We start from the raw sequence: 17,816 nt of genomic DNA, 5'->3' as shown, positions 1-17,816 counted from the left end.
GCCCTCGCCATGGAGCCATTGGCGGCCTGGGTGCTTATGGATACACAGTTGGAGGGATTTGAGTGGGCCCCGAGCCTTTCGGACAGGATCGCATTATATGTGGATGATGTCCTATTCTTCTTAACGGCATTGGACAAGTCGGGCCGCGCATACTGGAGATAATGCAGATTTTGGGGGAAACGTCCGGGCTGTATATGAACCCCCGCAAGTCCACACTGTGGGTCTTGGGTCCTCGGGTGAGAGTGGGTACGTGGGCGTCGGCGCTACAGGTGGCGGAGGGAGGACTAAAATATCTGGGAGTCTTCCTGTCGGAGGTACCGACGCTATCCTGGGAGCGGAACTTGGCATCGGTGTGGGAGCGCGTACGTGCAGATCTTACGACTTGGTCCCGTATGCCACTGACTATTTACGGTAGATCGGCGATCTTTAAGATTGTTGCGCTCCCCCGCTTGCTCTATCAATTACAGAATCACCCATACCCGATCGTGCCTCGCTGGCTCAGGCTGGTGAATTCGGGGCTGAGCCGGTTCCTGTGGGGGCAGGGGGCGTTGCGCATGGCGTTGTGCACATGCTTTCTCTCCACCTATTGTGGAGGTCTGGCGACCTCCGGTATCCTTTCATACTACCAGGCCTCACATCTGTTAGTACTCAATGAGTGGTGGTATTGGGACAGGGGGGACCCGGCTTATGCGTTGGAGCAGCACCTCATGAGGCGGTACACTCTACACACAATCCTCTATTCGGCGAAACTGCGGGGTGCGCTGCCGCCGGTGACGGGGGTAATCTTCAAGGTCTGGCAGCAATCTTTAAGAAGAATGGGGTGGTGGAATACACTAACGGGGGAAACTCCTCTGTGGCACAACGGACGCCTGCCCGACCTGGCGGCCCTGCAAGGTTTTAGTGGATGGGGATGCTATCGGCATCTCCACCCTGGGCGATGTAGTGCGGAATGGGTCCGTTAAATCGTTCCGGGATCTGCAGGAAGAATTTTGTATGCCTCGGACACAGTTTTACCGGTATCTCCAGCTCCGACATGCGCTTTCCTCCAGTCTGAAGGGCCTTGCTTCCATCCCCGAGTTTAGCCCGTTGGAGGCGAAGGTTTTCATGGGTGACCATGCCACCAAAAAAATATCGCGGATATACCAGTCCCTGGTCATCCACAGTGTGCCTTCATTGGATTAGCTGTGGAAGGTGTGGGAGGAGGACATAGGCACGCTGGAGGAAGAAGATTGGAGGGAGGCCTTGGCCTCCCCTCGGGGAGCTGCCATAGCGATGCGCCTCAGTCTTATCCAATTCAAGTACCTTCACCGGGTTTATTATGCTCGGGTTCGGCTGTATCGAGCGGGCCTGGTTGCCTCCCCGGAATGTCTCCGGTGTGGTGGGGCGGAGGGCACATTCCTACATACGGTCTGGCAATGCTTGTCACTGGATCGTTTCTGGAGGGGAGTCTTTTCTTGTCTGTTTGAGGTCCTGTGGTGGATGCTCCCACGCACGGCACAGCTAGCTCTGCTACATGTAATGGATGGTATCGGGGCAATATATATAAACGGCATCTTCTGCAGCTGGGCCTCACTTTGGCGAAACGTGGTATTGCCAAACTGTGGAAGGACACGCGGGCTCCCTGGAAAAACAGCCTGGACTTCTGCATGGGGCTGGAGCAGCCCATCTTTGTGGCTCGGGGCTGTCCGCGTAAGCATTATAAAATATGGAAGCGGTGGGCGGACTATAGAGGCCTGTGGCTGGAGCCTCCGAATGCAACAGACGATGTCCCAGTGGAATGAGGGTAGAGATTGGGTGCCCTCGTCCGATGCCTGGGGGGAGGGGGGGGTGCCTGGGGGGTGTGTGTGCTAGAATGGTCTGGTCTTTCCTCGGAGTGGGTAGTATGTCTGTTTCTTTCTTTCCTTCGTGGTCCTCGGTTTTTGGCGGGTGGGCAGTCTTCAGTGGGAATTGAGCAACTCGGGGGGGCGGGGGTGGAGTTGGGGTGTTTGAAATGGGCATCCGGAATGGCACTTTACGTCCAAGATTGTGTTGGTTTTTCTCTTATATTTAAAACTTGTCATTTGCGGTCATGCCACTGTACAACTTGATGCTGCAGCGGTCTCTGGGGTGCAGAGCCCTGCGTTTATTATGCAACTGACAATAAAATTTGTTGTTAAAAAAAAAAAAAAAAAAAATAGATGGAAGATTGAACACCAGCACCACTGAGACAAATTAGGTTTTTTTAATTGCTCTTTAAGACGCCCAGTTGTAGGACTGTTTCCATCACTCTAGTTTGTAGCCCGAAATACATTCATGATGACTTACCATTGATGCTAAAGTTGCATTGCCCTTCTTGCTTGGATATTTTCCTAATCCAGGTGGACAAACGTGACTGTATACTAAGTACTGAACATTTTTAAATCTATGTATGCATTTTCCTTGACAAATGGAGAGTATGTGAAAATAGACTGCATTGGTTCATAGATTATTTCATAATATGCATTACTTCTTACTTTTGTGTTGTGCATTTGTTACAGGAGATTACATGAAAGAGAGCGGATCGGTGAACTTGGAGCTCCTGAAGTCTGGGGACTTTCACCAAAGGTTCCTGACCCTGAGTAAGACCTCAATATTTGTTAAAGAAATCTCACCTTGCCCTAATTAACCTTTTCTGGTTTTTAAGACCCAAAACAACTTTTGTTTTTAACAACCAACATCTATGTAGAGATGAGGGCTAAAACGGTTATAAATAATGTTGGAACCAAACAGAAAGGAGAACATGAGTGAACAATAAAAAAGGGGCATGGTACGGGGTTTCTTCCTTCCCCCTCTTCTCCTACAATGTAAGGTGAAAGAAAAAAATTCTATTACTGATTAAGGAGTCATGGTTATGCATTTGGATTGCAAGATTACGCCATTTGAGTTATTCATATTGATCCCACTACCGCTATATGATGGTGTAGGCTTTGAAATGCTAATCTCATTCTGAGATTTTTGTTTCCTGTCGTGAAGTATTGAATTGATGCATTTGGACAGAGTATCAGTAGTACTGTTTTGCTTGTCTGGCTAGATTTTTGTTTTTCATTCTGTCACTTCAACCCTGTAATTTCTTTAGGAAGATTTGTGTTGCCTCTCCGAGTATATTGTCATGGTTGCAGTTTCTTGGGATATTCCTTTTACCAACTTATGACTCATTAATTTATATTTTGCTTTAAAACAGTTTCCTAAGGCTGAGACCTCCTGCCTAAGATCATCATTTAGTTTTAAGAATTTGTTGCATGTTGGTGATGGGAGTGTTTTTTTTAAAACTAAGGAGTACAAGCCTGCATTCGATGTGGCAGGCGATCATGGCATGCCAAAGTGAACCAAGTGTGCATATTACAGGGATTGACCCAAACTGCATCATGGTCCTCATCCATGCCCTCCTCCATAAGGAATTGTTGTTCACAGTTTAGTGATGAACTGTTCACTTCCTTTTTCGATAATCGTTGATTGAGGAGGAGTAGTGCACAGCTCGCAAGGTAGACAGATAGTGCTAGTGCCCACTAACATTCATCTCTTATACAGTTCATTGAACACTGGGATCAGAGAGCCTGTCCAGGCTGGTCTACAGCAAACTGACCCACATAGAAGTAACTTTGCCCAAAATGGTAGGGTGTAGGTGGGGTACATCTTAAATAGTTCGTAGAAAATGTGATTGAGTAGGCAAGGCTTTTGGAGTCCACAGGATTTAGGCAGGTGAAAAATCCGAGTCCTGTCATAGCCTTTGACTTTTTTGTTCTGTAATGGCTCCCAAAAATGTTACTAGATCTGCAGGTCTAACGACTTAAATAAACTACTTGCCTTAATTATACTGCTCTTGACCTATAAACTAGTTTCAAATTATGTGATGCTGGGCAAGTATTTTAATTCACTGAGACACCATTTTCTTCTTTATCATGTATGAGAGCACCTTCAAATACGCAAGTTCAGCATGTCTGCTGTACAGAAAACTCTTTTGAATCTTTAATAGACTGAACTTTTGCTCCATATATAATACAAATCTAGCCACATATAGGCTACGCATGACCGCTGACTTGCCTCAGGTCATTAACTGCATTGTCATTGGTGTAAAGCATATCTGTATCCTGTTGGACCCCAAGGGAGACCGGTTTGAATTTTCGCTGCCAGTGCCAGTCTTTGCCAGGGTGACACGGGGGCATGTTCCCCAGTTCCGGTGACAGTACCTCCAGTTGAAGTAGTAGCAGCATCCCTATTTTAAAGCCATTCCCAAACACCATTGGGTCTGTCAAAAAGTGGGCTTTATCATTGTGTAGGTTGGACTTTCAACTTAGCTGCATACAAATAATTTCTATCTCGAGTCCATTGCTTTCAGTTTCTTTTTGGCAGCTAAGAAAAGACTTGTTGTTCCTGAACCAGGTTTGTGTAATCCGAAAAGATAGCTATGTTTCATTTCTCAAATCGAGTGGGTGGGGGGAGGGGCATGGCCAAGGCGGCACCACGGCTCTGTGGGCATGCTCAATGGCAAATGTCAGACATTTGGCTTCAGGTATGATCTATTCCAGTCCTTCAAAAAATGCTCAATAGACGATCCCTCTCGGGAAAACCCAACACCATATATTGATGTGGCAGGAGCGACCATCCGCGTCCTTTGCTCTCATGCCCAGTTCTGCAACTGTTGTAGTCGTGGCCATCTGTTGCTTTAAGGGTGCCACCTCCCCCTGCAGGATCTCTGTTAGTTTCATCAATTGGTTACCTTATCGGAAACTTTTCGTAAATCGGCTCTCAACAGGATGACCTCTATTGACGCGTCCTCTATCTGATGCTCCAGTGCTGTACGTGATCCATGGATAGCCGCCAGAAGGTCTGCTCTTGAGGGCTCCGAGGCACTCTTCCCCCGATTCCCCCGTGTATGTAGCACCAGACTGCCTTGTTAACCTGTGGGTAGACTGTCGCGGGGTGGTATACTACATAATAGTGTTCGTCGCTTGTGAGCATGTAGATTTGCCTTTACCCATAATGGCCGTCACAATGTTGTTTACGCCGCAAAATGCACTGCTGAAGTTTGGTTCTAGAGAACGCTCAGAAGCCAGCACCGCTGCACCTCATGGATTGAACCAAAGGAGCGAGGGCGAAAGCAACAGCGGGTTGGTGGCCGGTTGTGAAGTAGGGTCTGAAGCGCCAGCCCAAACACCGCGAAGTCTCTATGCCATATCATCTGTGTCTCCTATCAGCCAATGGAGTGCCACAGTTCTTTCCGTTGCTCCACTAGACCACAGGACCCAAGTAATCATGACCCTGAAAGAGGTTGGGTGGATATTGCAGCCCCCAAGATGCACCACGGGTCCCCCGAAGGATCGAGAGGACCTGGGGATCCCAAACAATGCAGGTGCCCAAGTTGCAATGCACAGGACATCAACCACCTGCATCAGTAATATCACACAGCCAGCACCAAAAAAAAGCCCGCAGACCAGTTTCACTACCCTCCACGGGGAGAGTTGTCAGAGGGACGATCACAGCGCCCATCAAATTCACGGCCCCACAGTATGGAGGAAAGATCCTGGGATCACTGGAAAAGTAGGTCTGAGGCGGTGGACGCCGTGGCCCGTCGAAGAGGCCAACTAATTTCCGCTTTACGTTTCCCCAAGGTCTGACGTTTGCCTCCAGGCTCTCGTAGACCCCCTCTGAAGTCTAGGGGACTGTGAGGCACTCGGGCACCGCCCTCGGGACAGGCACATTCACCGGTCCAAGGGTGCTGTCACTGCCAGGGGGACCTTCAAAGAAGGACCCGGTTCCCTGCAAGCACCACCCCATGTCATCAAGGCCGCCAGTCCAAGTGTTGGTCCCGTGGGACAGCCGCCTTCACTTTACCTCCGGTCTCAGTGCCGCTCGGGCATTCCGTCACGCAATTTAATTCCCCTCCGCCTCCGCAGCGAGGGCCCGGCTTCGGTTGTCAACAGGTCGGACGCAGCGATCCTTTGGGCTGCGCCACTCAGCCGGTCAGATCTCACTGCTACCCGGGTTCAGGCATCTCCGGAACGGTCTCCTCCAGCCACACGGGTCCGGCCAGTGTCCGGACCCTCCTAGAGCCCTGTCTCCAGACCCAGGCAGGCACCCTCCGCTCCGCACCTCTGGGAGATCACAAGTCCAACTAGGCCGCAGTCAGAGAAATCCTGGATTTGCCGTAATTATCCAGGAACTGGGTCCGGGAACAGCTTGGGCGACAGGTGTGGCCTGTACAAATTATGCCACTTTGGGCAGCATTTTGCGGGATATAGGGGAGAAGGTCCCCTGGCAGGGTGGGAGCTCACGTCCTGTCAGCCATGTTGCCACGCCCTCTAATTTGTTGTTTAAACATGACCTCATTGAACGCTCCAGTGGCCCGACACAGGTTTCTCCCATTATAATAGTGCCTAAAAGAGACGGTGAAGGAGCTGTATGCATATGTGTTGACATGCACCAGGCTAACTAGGCAAATGAGCGCGAGACACATCCCAGTCCACACATTGCTGATCTGATAACTCAATTCAATGGGGCAAAGTTCTTCTCTCAACTCAACATAAATAAAGGATATCGCCAATCGGAATTTGAAGAAAAATCCAGGTACATTTCAACCTTTTATACTCCTATTGGCTTGTTTTGCTACAAGCGATTAAGTAATGGTATATCATCTGCCGCAGAACTTTTCCAAGCCGTCATTCGATGTATCATACAGCCTGTAGTAAATGTATTTAACTGTACTGATGACATATTGGCTTTTGTAGCTACCCTGAAAGAGCATGATGAAGCTCTCATGCAAGTATGACGCTTGCTGAATGATGCAGGCTTAACTCTGAATACTGAAAAATGTGAATGCCACAAGAAAAGCTTGAAATTCTTTGGCCATGCCTTTTCTGATAGTGCAATGAAATCTGATCCAGCTAAAGTACAAGCATTGTATACTGCAAAATCCTCCACAGAACATTTCTATGTTACGATCATTTCTTGGAATGGCCTGTTAATGTTCTAGATACCTACAAGACTTTGCTAAGGTCAGTGCACCGATACACAATCTAACGAAAAATAATATTTCTTTTTATTGGTCACGTGAATGTGAGAAGACCTTCCAAAAAAATCAAGCAAGCCATTGAGAGTGCCACTGAAATGGCCTACTTTGATGCCAAACTACATACAGAGGTTGTAGTTGACGGTACGCATGTTGGGTTAGCTGCAATCCTAGCTCAGCACAACAGACTGCCAAAAGCCTGGAGACATATTGTTGCATACTCCAGTAAAAGCCTGTCACAAACAGAACATGCTTACTTGCAACTTGAGAAAGAAAGTTTGTCAGTGGTCTGGGCTTGTGTCCATGTATTCTTGTACAGATAGCCTTTCGCAGTAGTGACCTATCATCAAGCACCGTGGACGATATTTGACCATCCCAAAGCCAAAAATATTGGTATTGATTTCTTTGGTCCTCTTGAGAATGGACATCCTCTTTTAGTTGTTGCTGATGAATACTCCTATTTTCCGGTGATAGAAGACCTTTCATCCACTACACATGGAAAGGTTATTCAAAAATTAGATGGCATCTTTGCGACATGGGGTGGACCTGCAATCTTAATCTGACAACGGCTAACCTTTTAATAGCCGAGAATTCAAAGACCTTCTAAATCACCTCAATATAAAGTTTGAAAAAAGCGCTCCTCTTTGGCCGCAGACCAATGGTCCAGTAGAACGGTTCATGAGTACTCTAATGAAAGCTGTTCAGCTTGCTGCATAAGAGAAGCTCAAACTCCTAGCTGTTTGAACACTACTCTTCGAGCTTACCATTCAACCCCTCATTCCAACGACATTGGAAAGCCCTAAAACTCTCATGTTTGGAAGAGCCATGACGACCAAGATGTCCAAATGGACCTAACTAAGATCCAAGAATAAGGAAGACATTCATGCCACGAACTTTGGTCGCAAACAGAAGCTGAAAATCCATGGTGACTGACAATGTCATGAAAAAGATGTCACCTTTACAAGAGGAGATAGTGCTTGTCCGACTACACAGAATATTTTTTTTTTAATTCTCTTTTTGAGGCTGAACCCTTTACCATCACTAACACCAAAGGACATTTGGGGACTGCCCACCATCCTGGGAAGTCCCTAACAAGAGGTTCCTCTCTTTTTCGATATGTGGCCTATCGCTCATCAAACATCGATGCCAATGTAGAGATTGGGTCCCGGCAGACATTTGATGACTGTGTCTGCTGATTCCACCTTACCTGTGCAGATCACTGACGCTTCAACTGCCAGTTCCCGGTTTCCAGTGATCCGATCAGGACCTGTGATTCAGGAGCCACGACGCTTAATTGAAGAATTGTAATTGCCTGTATATCTATGACTATCTGTGTATTTAGCTGTGTATTTAATTATTTTGAGAAAGTTGTAACTTTTTATTTAACAAAGCGGGTGCTAGTGTCTTGTAAGTAAAAGAATGCTGGAACACTTTGGTTCCCACTGTACACCATAGGCCTGTGACGTGAGCGTTGGAGAGATGAGTTGAATGCAGGCTTAGAATGTTGAGTTCTGACTTCAACACAGCGGAATAAAGCTGTGTAAAATTACTGTCTGAGTGGCTTGATTATTGGCGTGTACCTGGGCTAATAGGACACTATAATTACCCCTTCAGTAAACCTTTCTTCTGGGCTAGACCTTGTCAACAATAGGCAGAACACAGGCTAGCACAGATGGAACTTGTAGGTAGAAATGTTCTTTGCTACTTAAAAGGGGGCTAACAGGAGGGGTGGTTTGGGAGTGGTTTAGGAAGGAGTTGAGGAGCAAGAGTCGGACCGCTTTTTGTGTTTTCGTGGTTAAATGGACAGTAGGATAAAGTTTGCTTCACATTTATCTCTTATTGTGCTGAAGTAGAGCTTGAACCCTTAGACTAGTTCCACATGAACCTTTACTGAGCGTTAAAGACTTTTGACATTGAGAAAGTGAAGTTACAGAATTGTTTGTGAAGTTCATGCTTACAAAAATAATTGTGGGCCACAAGAGCAAGGGACATTATTATCTTAAAACAGACAGACCATCTGGGGTTTCCTAGTATTTTCCGTATTGAGAACTTTTCGGCATGAAGTTTGACCCTACGGCAGGGCCATTATCGCCATTCTCTGTTACACTAACTAGTCTTGCCACGATAAAACCAGTATATCTTAACAAAACATCTTTGAGTTGGATAAACTCCCAACTTTTATCCAGTCCATGAGTCTGCTTCAAGGTGTGTCTAGGTCATGGTCTTCTTTACATATGAGTACAATATTTGCTTTTAATATAGCAGTTTTGTGGTTTTACTAGAACTTTTGATTCATATATTTGATTAGTTTAATTCTTATGTCATTTTTATACGACTTCCTTCTTTTAAGCTAATTTGTTCTAGCATTTGTCTAATCCTCTATGCTCTTTAAATTAATGTGTAGACAGTATATCGTTCTATCTATCCTGCATATTATTTATCAACCCATGCATCCATCCATCAACATACCTCTGCATTAATTCATCGAACTATGCACCCTCACCAATGCATGGGCCTGGTGTCTCAGTGGAATAATGAAGTTCAGATTTGTGACCCCATAGCAACGCGTTCAAATCCTAGTGGGGGCAGGACAGGATGGTTAGTATGAACTTTTAATGGATGATTAGGAAAGACATGTTTACAGAGGTTTATTGAATGTCACCAGATAAGGTTGTCTCCAAAAATTTGTGTAGAAAGCGTTCTAGACCTGAACTGCTATCATGGGATTTTTCAGTTCAATCTGTTCTTGACGAGTAGATGTGTATTGATGTATCAAAACTAATTTGGGATTGTAGTTCAGGATCAAAGACTTAAGATGCTTTCTGTTCATTCCCCTTCCAGCGTGGGTAGGAGTACAGAGAATTTTGTACCACCAATAGAGTTCTCAGAGGACCAGAGTGATGTTGAATAGTTATTTTCTTTTTTGGTTGAAAGTGGTTTCTGTCATTTGCTTCTCTCTTAGTTTGGGTCAAGACTTTACTTCAGGAAGTTCTAATGGTTTGGATTCTGAGAACCAAAAACTGTAATCACAATAATGGTCATGCGTTTTATTTCCACTAGAGAATTGTGGAAAATAAACAACGGCATGACCTTAAAGCCATGCAGCCCTAGCACCTCTTGAAGCCGAGCTACAATGCCAAACAGTTTTCACATGCTAGGTGCACACTAATTTATAGAGGCCATGTTATCCTATGTTGGTGGATTAGTACTGTTTTTAGCTTTTAGAACTTCTTGGGAAGGTGTACTCCCCCTTTCACAAACAGGAAACCTAATCGATGAATCAACGACCTGATCTGTGGCAGAAAATGTATTTTTACCTGCCTTTCTCCTTTTTCCCCATACATTGCAAGGAGATCCCAACCATAATTCACCAGTTTACTTCCTTGTTCTAAAACACCTAACCCATAAACCCAACACACAAAAGGGAAGGAGCACTCAATCCAACAAAGGGCACCCTGGTTGGTAAAATAGAGTGCTGGATGATGGTTCAGTGTCTTTCCGCTTTGGGATTGTTGCCTTCTATTTAATTATTCAGCCTACATTTAAGTGTATTTTTGTTTCGGTATGTGTCTGTAGTCACTAGTGCATTTATGCTTTAATTTCATTATGTTTAAATGCGAAAGTGTTTTGCCATGCAGAGTAGCTTTCATTTCGTCCTGGACAATGAAGGGGTCATTTATGAAGGTTATGCTTCTTTTTTGCTTCATTATTAAAGAACTCACTTATTATTATTATTATATATATATATATATATATATATATTTTTCTTTTTTTTTTTTTTCTTTTCAAGCTCTGATGAACATACTCCAGTAGAGGATGAAGAGAAGTCTAAGAAAAGCAGTAGCTCGGATTCTAGCACAGAAGGTATCTATTCAATGTTCTTTCCTTTTTTTGAAATTGTGCGGTTTTCCCATTTCAGTTAGTTGGCTCAGCTAGCACACCGGCTGCAGAAGTATGTTCAAGAATTCCAGGATCAAATCTAGATGCAGCTATTTGATGCTTTCATCCTTCCCAGTTCAGTGTCCAAATAGCGACTTGTGTGAAGTTTTTTGTGTTGTTCCTCCTCCAGGTCCATTGAAGTGAGCATCAGGGCAACTGCCAAGTACAACACAGGCATGAGCTGTTGCAAGATTCCATATCTTCTTACTGTCAGTCTAGATCTAACTTGTAATCCAGTCCTATTGTCCGCTCGCAATCTGATGCATCTTTCTTTCCAAGAGCGAAACTGTTTACCCAAGAACCTGCCATGTACCTGTTTCGATGTATCGATTGCAGACAAAGCAAAGCCAACCTGCCCAGACAGTTCACGGCACAAAGTTAAGGCTTTTTTTTTTTTAAGGAATTTTGAATGACCTTCAATACCTGGCTGTTTGAATAAACCTCCGGGGCCTACAAGCACCTGGATACCCTATCGGGTGATTAGCCGCTCCTTATAGATGCTGATTAATTGATTGATTGTTATAGAAATATCACTTATAAACCAGGGTGATGGCATTTGAACACTTCTTTGGTATGGTGATAAGAAATAACAGACCACTAAATTATTTATGTAACAAAGAAGCCCGTTTTCTTTACAGCCGACTGACTTAAGACCCACAGTCAAATTGCCTGTGTGAAGATACTTAATTTCCTGCTTTTTCGAACCACAAATCATTACTTAAGTCATTTCTGTTTTTTGTTAGGTTTCGGCTCTAGACAGCCTGTGCTGTCTCGAAAAAGATATGTTGTATGTACTTTGTGGGCTTTAGCCTGCCCACAGGTTTACCATTTGCTTACTCCATCTGCGCTTTCCTAATCTTTCTCCACGTTTGTCCATGGCATGGCATGCATGCCTCATGCCTCATGCCTCTCCCTGTGTTTAGCTCCCGAAGAGCAGGGACCAATTACTACAATCTATCGACTCCTCCAATTAAATTACCATTTTAGAAACTTCTTTTTTCTTTGTTTATAAGAGCCCACCTTAGGAGCATCTGTACAATAAGCGATTTGCGGTTTAGAATACAACACACAGTACATAAGCAAGCATGTTGTTTGTTATGTTGCAGAATTCAAAGTTCAAAGAAGAATATCCGTAAAAGGCTTATTGCAAGATAAAATAAACGTAGGTATTTTCAAAAGATGGCACCCCACCTTTGAAATGTAGGTTTGGCAAATGTTGATGCCAGCACCCAAGTAAATTCACATTATCGATTTTGAAAATTGCAACCTACCAGGGGCACCAAAGAGGCACTTTGCACGTACACAGTCTCTTAAGCCCGGTCGAACCATAATAACAACAATGGTAAAAAAGAATACAATACTATTATATAACACTTTGTGGCTGATATATCAAAGTACTGCACGAATTTGCTACTGTTATACAAATTAATAGGATTAATTTTAACAACCTCAGAACGTCCAAAGGCTAAGTTACCACTGCCAGGATCTGGCCATGTGACCCGGTGATAACTGTACAGTGTCCAAATGAGCTGGCTTACCACTTTCTTGCAATTTCCTTGACATCTAGATGATCATTGTGAATCCAATTCACTGACTGGAAGGGAGGTATGGGCAGACTACACCATGTTTATGTCAAACCAGATAGAAACAACAGTGACTCACAAAACACCATGTAATAGGAAGAGGGAATAGATTCAATAAAGGATTCCTAAATTTGAATCTACGCATGCTATGATCTCTGCATTTTGATAATTGATGGCTTTGATTCTTCTAGCCAGTCGCATAGTTCAGTGGGTTGAGTGCCTGCCGCAGGCATGTGTGTGTGTGTAACATGCTAGTCACAAGTATGAATTGCACTAAAGCAGACGGTACCTTCTGTTCTTGAGAGGTTAATATAATAAGTATCATGATTTACTAGGTAATTTGATTAGCACTCGTTAAAGGGAATTTATACATTTCACATTGTGTTTTGCTCTCTATCAAATGGTAAATTTAATTTGGGATTCATTGTTCATGTATGCCCTTGATTACACAAAGGAGTAACCACGCATCAGCTGTGGGCACTTGGGTGCTGCATCTGCCTGGTGAACACTTACCATCTGGTCATGCAATTCTGAAACTCTAACATTTCCGAGACTGATTGGCTTTGCCAATGCTTGTGTTTTTAAGAATCATACCTGTTGTAACCATTTAGGTGGGGAGTGTATGGTGGTCTCTTTCTGTCCATGTTCTACTTTTCAACTTTCTTAATGAGTTGTCACAAAGTTATTTTACTCAATCCAATTACGCTTTAGTACCAAGGCCTCATTTTGCAATCCATATTCTTTGGTACTAGTGTTTGTTATTTTATTCCGTAATCACTTGCTGCTCTAGTAGATGGTCTGATATGTCTTCTCTCTTAAACTGCATGCCAATTAATCCCAGTTAACCAACATGCCAATTAATCCCAGAGCCCCAACTGTTCATGCGGTTGACAGTAAGGGCTTAATTAACAGTGATACACTCTAATACAGAGTTGTGGCTGATATTGCTCTAAAGCTACAATCGGCCTAGCCATAAAATTGGATGTGAGAATTGACGAGCCTCTTTGGCGGTGGCCTAGTTTTTATTTTCCTCTCTAACATCAAAGTAGCAAGCATTGGTAATGCCAAAACTGGTGTGATGATTAATTTTGTAATAATGCTTACAGCTGTATTAAGCTGTTCGTTGTCAACATACCTATAATGGGCATTAGCAACACTTACAGTGGTCTTTGATTCAGCCCACTGAATATCATTGCTTGGCTTTCTTGTCCATCTCATTTGCTTGCTACTTACTTGGTGGCTTACATTCCCTTTCTTGCACTTTTCCCTCCGCTGACGCATAGCATCTTTACCATCCTTTGATTGAATGACCTATATTCTTTTGTTGCTTATGTTCAGGAAATGTTTAGTTTTTTGCTCTTGCACTTTATGGGAATGCATGTGTTTTCTTTCTCTTTTCTCTTTTCTCTGTATGCTGCTTTAACCTTCATAACCTAAACTCTGTGCTCTCTTATAGCCCTCACCCCTGAAGCTCATTTGCTTTCTCCATCCATTCCCATTCTGGTTTGTCTGTTTTTTGTTTTTTTCCTTCACTTTCCCTCCATGCTCTCTACCACTGTTCGGCAGCGGCATTTAGTTGCTCCCCTGCTCTTCTGTTGTTACCTCACCCCTCCCTGTCGCGTTCAGCTTATTATTTAATGTTCACTCCAGCTCCTGCTCCTCCATTGCTTCACCACCCCGGTCTGCTTGACGCCTTCTTTCAATTGTCTTCACCCTCTTCCCTGTGTAAAACAACATGCATATTAACATTGTGTGACACAATGTAATTGCCATCTAGAGAGAATAGAATGTATAGAAAACATTGTTTTCAATACTTTTAAGACTGTTGCCTCTTGATGCCTAATGCAACATGACACCCAGCTTAGAAGTATAGAAAACATTGTTTTCTATACTTAGCATGTCCATTCACCAGTATTGGCTTTGTCAGTGCATTGTATGGAAAAAGCATCTGGCATTGGCAAAGCCAATAGCAGCAGCAATGAAGCGTTGGGAAAGTCAAACCTTTTGGCTTTGCCAATTCTTGGTTTTAAGTTTTTTATCACATACATATGTCCCAACCATAAAAAAAGAGGTAAATAAGAAAAATTGTAGCTTCCTAAACATAGCAGTCATAGGCTTACGATAAAGTTTATTAAAACAAAAAAGTAGCTCTCCTATATAATTTTAATAGTACAGTACAAGTGCTTCAAAGAAGGAATGTGTACTAAGAACAGATATAAAAAACCTTTTTAGTTTTAATATGTATTACTGGACAAATAAAAAGGTACTAAAGGCATGGTTTATACACACTATCATGACTGGGAAAAATAGCATTGTACTTGCCTTTTGCCTTTTTTCAGTGTATTTTCTCTGACGCTGTTCACCATCTGCAAAAAAATAAGTGTGGTGGTGCATACGCATGCACACGTTGTGACTCTACACCAGCCCTAGCTTGATGATAACATGCAGCCATTTTTAGGTCTCGCCTGGCGTAGGACTGCTCAGACATGCGCAGTCTCGCTGGCGAGATTTAGTGTTAACAGGTATTTTCTGTAAGGGGCATTAAGCCCGCCCCTCTTTTCCATTGGCTGGCATCACCGTTTATGGTAAACGGTGGCCAGCCATTGTAAAAGAAGTGTTGGTGACGTATGTGCTTGGCTTTCTGAACCGTCCCACTTGGACGGCCTCGCCTGCTTTGCGTTCGTTCGTCGCAAAAGGTTTCTTAAGAAACCCTTTAACAGGCAAGGCCGTCCAAGTGGCATGGTTGAAAAAGCTGCGAAAATACGTGATGGCGTGCGCTTGTTTTTATTCAAGCTCCGGATTTCCCACTCGGCTCTGCGCCAGTGTCTGGACGAGGGCTTCAAGGCCACATCACTCCTTCAGTGTATTGCTGCCTGCTCGGTCCTGTTCCGAAGCACTGGGAACAACTTGCGGCAGCAGGACTCGAGAGAGGAAAGGGGCGCCTAGAAGCCCCTCCGCCTCGCGGGATGGAAAAGAGCACGGGCGCCCCCCTGTTCTTCCTCCAGACAGCCCAATAAGCCGGCACCCTGGAGACCGGAGCCCCCTGTACGGAGGAGGAAGGGGTTGGGAAGGTAAGGGGGCGGGGCTGGGAGGGGGTGAAGAAGTGGGACTCACGAAACGGAAGAGGAAAACAGTTCTGTCCTCTCCCATTAGAAGATTCTTCCATAAGACCATCCCGTCCTTCTTTCGAGCTTTCATCGACTTCTTAAAAAGTCATGATGTTACATTTGCAATCGCTGCCTTAAGCTGGCGTCCTATTCAAAGCTAAAGGGTTTGTTCCCAGCGATGCGTGTCTGTTCATCGCCTCTACGTGCACCCTTGGAGAAAGGCACTTTAAACAAAGTCGATGAATAAATGGTGCATGAACCACAGAGGGAGACGGGGGCGTAATGTCTCGGAGGTCAGTGACGCTCGGGCCCATCCTCGCATTCAACAGAGAGGCCCATCATTTTGTTTTCCGTCACTGCAGCATAGTTGGGTAGGGAGGGTCTGGGCTTCAGACTAACCAACAATCCTGCTGGGTAACATACATTAGATAAGAAGTAGGGCAGGAGGGGCATTTAAGGAACAGTAGGAAGGGAGAGCAGGGTGATTCTGAGCAGCCCGGCCCAGGAGGGAGAGGCATGCAGGGAGCTGAGGGCACGAACCAGGCCTTTGGGTAGTGGGCTGAGGACGGGGAGTAGCTGATTACTGGTCTTGAAGGTGCAGAGAGACGGTGAGTCAGATGGATCCAGAGGCGAGGGAGTAGCTGACACCCTGAGGGAACCAGTAGGATAGCTCGGTGAGATATGCACCTGCATGGATTTTCCATAGAAAAGCCATTTTTTTCATAATAACCATGATGCTGATCGACGAATAGGGTCAAAACATTCCAATAAAGGTACATTGATTTGGGGGTTTTCAAGGTAAGTTTAGTGCAGATCTGTCAAGCAGGGCCAAGAAATAGGAGAAAGAGGTCCCAAAAGTGCCACAGCCTTTTTAATTCTATGGGGCTCTTTATTCCTCTATACAGTAAACTAATTACACCAAATTTGCCATGAAGGCTGAACTTTACTGAAGGAACTGCCTTTGGTTGGTTTTATGTAAATCCGTTCAATAGTGTTACAGAAATTAGCGTTTAAAAGGGTGGTCGGTTGGGTATGAAGAGGCTGCATTTTAGCAATATCTGACTGTTAATTCATGGATCCTCTGTGGATTTGTGAATCCAGTTCAAAACCTAAATCACCCCATTAGACTAAGGTGCTTTTTCTCCCATCAACCACTGCGGATTCGCATATCCGGCTCTATGTGCAAATCTGCCACATTCTAATTGGCTGCTTATCACAGAAGCATTTCTGTTAAGGCTGCTATCACCCAACTCAGTGCAGTTAGCACCCTGTTGAGAGAACCTTAAACAACAAGCATTGGCATAGCCAATAGGTCTTGTTTTTGGTAGGCACGGGGAGATTAAGTGATTTGCCCATAATCACAGAATGTTGTGGGGATGCTGAGACTCCAACCTGGTTCCCAGCTCCAAAGGCCGCTCTGACCCTTAGACCACATCCTCTCCCTATAGATCGTTTGTTTTCTGTGTCAAAAGTTGTTTTTGTTTTTGTGTCTCTCATAGACCGCTTCTATCCTTTATTTGTTTTTAAATGGCACTACATACTAGTTTATCATGTCTTTTGTATTTGCAATGCAATAGGTCTGGCATTTACGAGACTTTCAAATATTGGCATTGTAAATAACTAGGCCTTTTATTTATGTTTTAAAAACGACTCCTGGGGATTGTAAACATCAAGGGGCCTTCATGTCAAGCTCAAAGACCTCATAATAAATCAGGTCTTATCTCCGGGAAACTCATTCCTTAGCTGCCCTCTAGGCAGGAACAGGAAGGCAGGATTACAATTCCAGCACGAGACCAGCATTTGCAATGCAATGGGCCTCGCATTTACGCGAGTTTAAACTATTGGCTTTGTAAATAACAATGCCTTTTTATTTCTCTTTTAAAAACAAATAAAAGGCATTGCCATTTTCAATGTTAATAGCTCAAACTCTTGTAAATGCGAGACCTATTGCATTTTTAATGCTTGTTTAATTTTTTTTATTGTTTACCGTTACAAGATGGCGTATGCCCTTGGAGTGGTAAGCTAAAAACAAATAAACAAAAGGTTCTCAAACATGCAGTTTTAGAAAAGTTGCTTTGCCCAAATGAAACAGGCCAGATGGGTGGGGCAGCAATGCTGGTGGCAGCAAACTGGGGGGAGTTTATTTAAATAAATAAAAAAACA

At 44.3% G+C, this 17,816-nt stretch overlaps 1 protein-coding gene across 1 annotated transcript in view; it reads left to right on the top strand.

Moving 5' to 3' along the window:
• NKAP (NFKB activating protein) overlaps window positions 1-17,816 on the top strand; it is a 155,080-nt gene that overhangs the window by 37,823 nt on the left and 99,441 nt on the right. Inside the window, exons 2-3 of the mRNA XM_085608081.1 lie at window positions 2,517-2,597; window positions 10,815-10,888. Of these exons, the coding sequence (XP_085464207.1) occupies window positions 2,517-2,597; window positions 10,815-10,888 (155 nt within the window). The remainder of the gene's footprint in view (window positions 1-2,516; window positions 2,598-10,814; window positions 10,889-17,816) is intronic.

This window comes from Triturus cristatus, chromosome 5_2 (genome assembly GCF_964204655.1).
Source record: "Triturus cristatus chromosome 5_2, aTriCri1.1, whole genome shotgun sequence".
Classification (NCBI taxonomy): domain Eukaryota; kingdom Metazoa; phylum Chordata; class Amphibia; order Caudata; family Salamandridae; genus Triturus; species Triturus cristatus.
The sequence above is the reverse complement of the archived record's forward strand: the minus strand, read 5'-3'. Positions and strand labels throughout refer to the sequence as shown.